At 34.6% G+C, this 5,000-nt stretch overlaps 1 protein-coding gene across 1 annotated transcript in view; it reads right to left on the bottom strand.

The window, feature by feature from the left end:
- LOC137649175 (trichohyalin-like) overlaps positions 1–5,000 on the bottom strand; it is an 82,536-nt gene that overhangs the window by 77,389 nt on the left and 147 nt on the right. The window contains exon 1 of the mRNA XM_068382164.1: positions 4,418–5,000. This exon is cut by the window's right edge and continues 147 nt beyond it. Within this exon, the coding sequence (XP_068238265.1) occupies positions 4,418–5,000 (583 nt within the window). The remainder of the gene's footprint in view (positions 1–4,417) is intronic.

Here is a 5,000-nt window from a genome sequence, read left to right as displayed (position 1 = left end):
TTATCATTGATTGACTGATGTTTTCTAACTCCGTAAAAAACGAGGAAATTTTTTTTTTTTTTTTGGTGAAAAACCTGGATAAGATACAATCTCTTATATCTTTTCCCTGAGCAAAATGTTCAAAAACACCAGATAAAATATTGGAATATTTCCTTGCCAAAGAAAAATTGTCATTAATTGACTGATAACTCAGAAAAAACGGAATATTTTCCTCTTTTTTGTGAAAAAAAAAAACGTATAAAATACAATCTCATATCTTTTCCCTGCACGAAATCTCAAAAAAAAAAAAAAAAAAAAAAAACACCAGACAAAAATATCATTGGAAAATTTCCTCGCCAAAGAAAATTTATCATTAATTGACTGATGAAAATTTACTTCGAAAAAAAAACAAGAAAAATCATTTTCTTGTGAAAAAACAGGATAAAATACAATCTCATATATCTTTTCCCTGAGCACCAAATGTCCAGAAGAAAGGAAAGTAAAAAAAAAAAAAATAGAAGTTCACGGGGCGTTCCAAGTAATGAAGGCGGTAATGATTGATACGTAAAGTTCGGCATTGCCATTTCCCAGTTGAATGAACATCCATTACAAAATGAGAGTTTTTCTTGCAATATTTTGTTCCAGATTATCAGTTTTATCTTCGTCAGTGTCGGTGTTGAAATAGATTGTAAAAGTTTCTATTATTAATATTATTATTATTATTATTATTATCATTATTATTATAATCATCATCATCATCATCATCATCATCATTATTATTATTATTATTATTATTATTATTATTATTATTATTAGTATTATTATCATTATTATTACTATTGATACTATTATTATTATTATTATCATTATTATTATTATTATTATTATCATCATCATCATCATCATCATTATTATTATTATTATTATTGTAGTCGTTATTTCCGTTGTTTTTCCTTTGTAACAAAAAACTTTCTTTTCCTCCTTTATGACTTTATTAAAACAAAGGTGATCATCAACTTTCCTGTCCCTAATATTCATTATTAAATTCATTTAATAAATATCTTTCCTAATCAAAATTTATTCAAATTATCAATTTTGCGTATTTTTTTTTTTTTTTATGAAATCTTCCTTTTGTCTTATAAAGAGAAGAAATTAGAGGCAAGTAAAATACAAAACTGGGCAAAGTGCATTTCCTGAAATATGAAACATTTCATGTTTTAAACATTCAACAGAATTTCGTTGAACAACAAGAAACAAAATCCATTAATAGAAAAAAAAAAAAAAACACAGCCGAAAGTTTCACTATATTAATTTTGAAGAGAATTTATTTTTTCTTTTATGGTGTCGTTTATGGACTTGAGTGAAATTTATTTTAAGTAGTATTCAATATTTTAAGAAAGGTTCACCAATCCTTAAATGAAGGCTTCGCCAATCCTTAAGTGAAGGGTTTGCCAGTTCTCAAGTGAAGGGTTCACCAATTCTTAAATGAAGGATTTGCCAATCCTCAAGTGAAGGGTTCGCCAATCCTTAAGTGAAGGGTTTGCCAATCCTCAAGTGAAGGGTTCACCAATCCTTATGTGAAGGATTCACCAATCCTTAAGTGAAGGGTTTGCCAGTCCTCAAGTGAAGGGTTCACCAATTCTTAAATGAAGGATTTTCCAATCCTCAAGTGAAGGGTTCGCCAATCCTTAAGTGAAGGCTTCGCCAATCCTTAAGTGAAGGGTTTGCCAATCCTCAAGTGAAGGGTTCACCAATCCTTATGTGAAGGATTCACCAATCCTTAAGTGAAGGGTTTGCCAATCCTCAAGTGAAGGGTTCGCCAATCCTTAAGTGAAAGGTTTGCCAGTCCTTAAGTGAAGAATTCACCAATCCTTAAATGAAGGCTTCGCCAATCCTTAAGTGAAAGGTTTGCCAGTCCTTAAGTGAAGAATTCACCAATCCTTAAATGAAGGCTTCGTCAATCCTTAAGTGAAGGGTTTACCAGTCTTCAAGTGAAGGGTTCACCAATTCTTAAGTGAAGGGTTTGCCAATCCTCGTGTGAAGGGTTCCCCAATACTTAAATGAAGGCTTCACCAATCCTTAAGTGAAGGGTTCACCAATCATTAAGTGAAGGGTTCGCCAATTCCTAAGTGACGGATACACAAATCCTCAAGTGAAGGATTCGCCAATCCTTACGTGAAGGGTTTGCCAATCCTTAAGTGAAGAATTCGCTAATCCTTAAGTGAAGGGTCGGCCAATACTTAAGTGAAGGATTCGCCAATTCTTATGCGAAGGATTTGCCAATCCTCAAGTGAAGGGTTCACCAATCCTTAAATGAAGGCTTTGACAATCCTTAAGTGAAGGGTTTGCTAATCCTTAAATGAAAGGTTCACCAATCCTTATGTGAAGGATTTGCCAATCCTCAAGTGAAGGGTTCGCCAATCCTTAAATGAAGGCTTCGCCAATCCTTAAGTGATAGGTTTGCCAGTCCTTAAGTGAAGAATTCGCCAATCCTTAAATGAAGGCTTCGTCAATCCTTAAGTGAAGGGTTTGCCAGTCCTCAAGTGAAGGGTTCACCAATTCTTAAGTGAAGGATTTGCCAATCCTCGTGTGAAGGGTTCCTCAATCCTTATATGAAGGCTTCGCCAATCCTTAAGTGAAGGGTTTGCCAATCCTCAAGTGAAGGGGTCACCAATCCGTAAGTGAAGAATTCGCCAGTCCTTAAGTGAAGAATTCGCCAATCCTTAAAAGAAGGGTTGGCTAATCCTTAAGTGAAGGGTTGGCCAATACTTAAGTGAAGAATTCGCCAATCCTTAAGTGAAGGTTTCACCAATCCTTAAATGAAGGGTTAGCTAATTCCTAAGTGAAGGATACGCCAATCCTCAAGTGAAGAGTTCGCCAACCCTTATGTGAAGGGTTTGCCAATCCTGAAGTGAAGCGTTTGCCAATCCTTAAGTATTTATAATTAAATATATAGACCCTCAAGCCGTTTCAAGAAAAGTTATCAAGATAGAGAAGACGGCTTGCACTCTGTATATCATTCGGAAATAAAAAATTATCGCTAAAATCATATAACATAACATAGAGGATAATATAAGCAATACTTTAACAATTGAATCATCAAGTTATATGATATAGCGATGGGTAATTTTATACATGATTATGCAAAGGGGATCCAGGAACCCCTAAACAATTACAAACAAACTAACGAACTATCACGTTTTTGAGTCTGACGCACAGTATCCCGATCATTAATTACTTCCCTTTGTGTTAGCCAGGCGTCGCTACAAAGACGCCAACCCACGACGTTGATAAAGTCTTTTTAATCAAGCGCGGATCCAGCAAGTTCAAAAAGGAGGGGGCGGTCGGAAAACATAACCAAAGTAGCTGGGGGTCCGCGGAGGGGGGGGGGGGCGCTTTAAGGCCCCCAGAAGCTGAAGCAATTCTAAGCTGTTTTAGAGCTGTTTTTCGTGTATTTGGGCTTATTTTCTCCTTAAAGTTGATGTAATTTTAAGCTATGTTAGAGCTATTTTTATGTATTTGAAACCATTTTTTCCTTAAAGCTGACGTAATTTTAAGCTATGTTAGAGCTAATTTTTATATATTTGAAACCATTTTCTCCTTAAAGCTGGCGCAATTTCAAGCTATGTTAGAGCTATTTTTATGTATTTGAAACCATTTTTTCCTTAAAGCTGACGCAATTTCAAGCTATTTCAGAACTATTTTTCATGTATATGAAACCACTTTCTCCTTATAATTGAATTTATACGGTGAATAAGTATCATACAATAACACCATCCCGGTAAAATATACAAAACATCTCAGCATTAATCTCTACAATTACTTTTAGTGCATAAATACTGTATACTTCCCCGGGAAACCTCATCAGTTGACTACCTCTGAATTATATCCGTAATTATTGGAGCGCCTGCATCCTTCCGTTTAACTATCAACCTACAGCAATTCTCGACTACTTGAATTGAAGTGAAGTGTCTTCATTTCTTCCAACTTGATTCATATCAGAAACACAATCTCTTAGAGAGAGAGAGAGAGAGAGAGAGAGAGAGAGAGAGAGAGAGAGAGAGAGAGAGAGAGAGAGAGAGAGAATTTTAAAACTAAAGAAATTGGAATAAATTGCATATCTTTGTATCTTAAATCCTTTTATTTTAATGATCAAATAAATATTAAATCACATTTTTCAATATAACTTTCTTTTAGTCAAATAAATCAAGGCAGAAAATCAATTAAAGTTTTATATATACATTTATTGGAAATTAGAAGCAACCACTTTATAAAATACAAAATATAACATAATTTGTCTTGAGAAAAAAAAAAAGTTCCTTTTAAAATTACATGTTCCTTTGCCTCCGTCTTGACCAAGCAAGCGCACTGATTTTTAGTCTTGAGTTATTTTAGTTCATAAAACTGGATCTTTTACCACAAAAAAAAGTTCTCTCACTCTTTCTTGAAGGCATTCGCCTCTTCTTGAAACTTAAGAGTTTTTCCTCAGCCAAAATTTCCTCTTTTTCCTCATGCAGCTGCTGTTGTTTCTTCAGGAAAATCTCCGTCAGTTCATCGAAGAGCTTCCTCTCTTGTTTAAATATCACCCTCTCCTTCTCCAGTTTTTCCTTTTCTCTACGGAAAAAGTCTTTGAGCTTATTGAAGGTGTTCCTTTCTCTTGAAAGGCAATCTTTACTCTCTCTGAATGAAACAGTCTCCTCTTCAAATTTCTTCCTATCTTCTAAATAGGAATTGAGATTCTCCTGGTACTCTTCAATTTTAGATTTGTACTCTTCATATTTCTTCAATTCTTCTAAATTGGGATTGAGATTCTTCTGGTAATCTTCCTCTTGCAGCTGCTGTTGTTCCTTCAGGAAAATCTCCATCAGTACATCGAGGAGCTTCCTCTCTTGTTTAAATATCATCCTTTCCTTCTCCAGATTTTCCTTTTCTGTACGGAAAAAGTCTTTGAGCTTATTGAGGGCGTTCCTTTCTCTTGAAAGACAATCTTTACTCTCTCTGAATGAAACAGTCTCCTCTTC

The sequence above is a fragment of the Palaemon carinicauda genome, chromosome 11, assembly GCF_036898095.1.
Source record: "Palaemon carinicauda isolate YSFRI2023 chromosome 11, ASM3689809v2, whole genome shotgun sequence".
NCBI classification, from domain to species: Eukaryota; Metazoa; Arthropoda; class Malacostraca; order Decapoda; family Palaemonidae; genus Palaemon; species Palaemon carinicauda.
The sequence above is the reverse complement of the archived record's forward strand: the minus strand, read 5'-3'. Positions and strand labels throughout refer to the sequence as shown.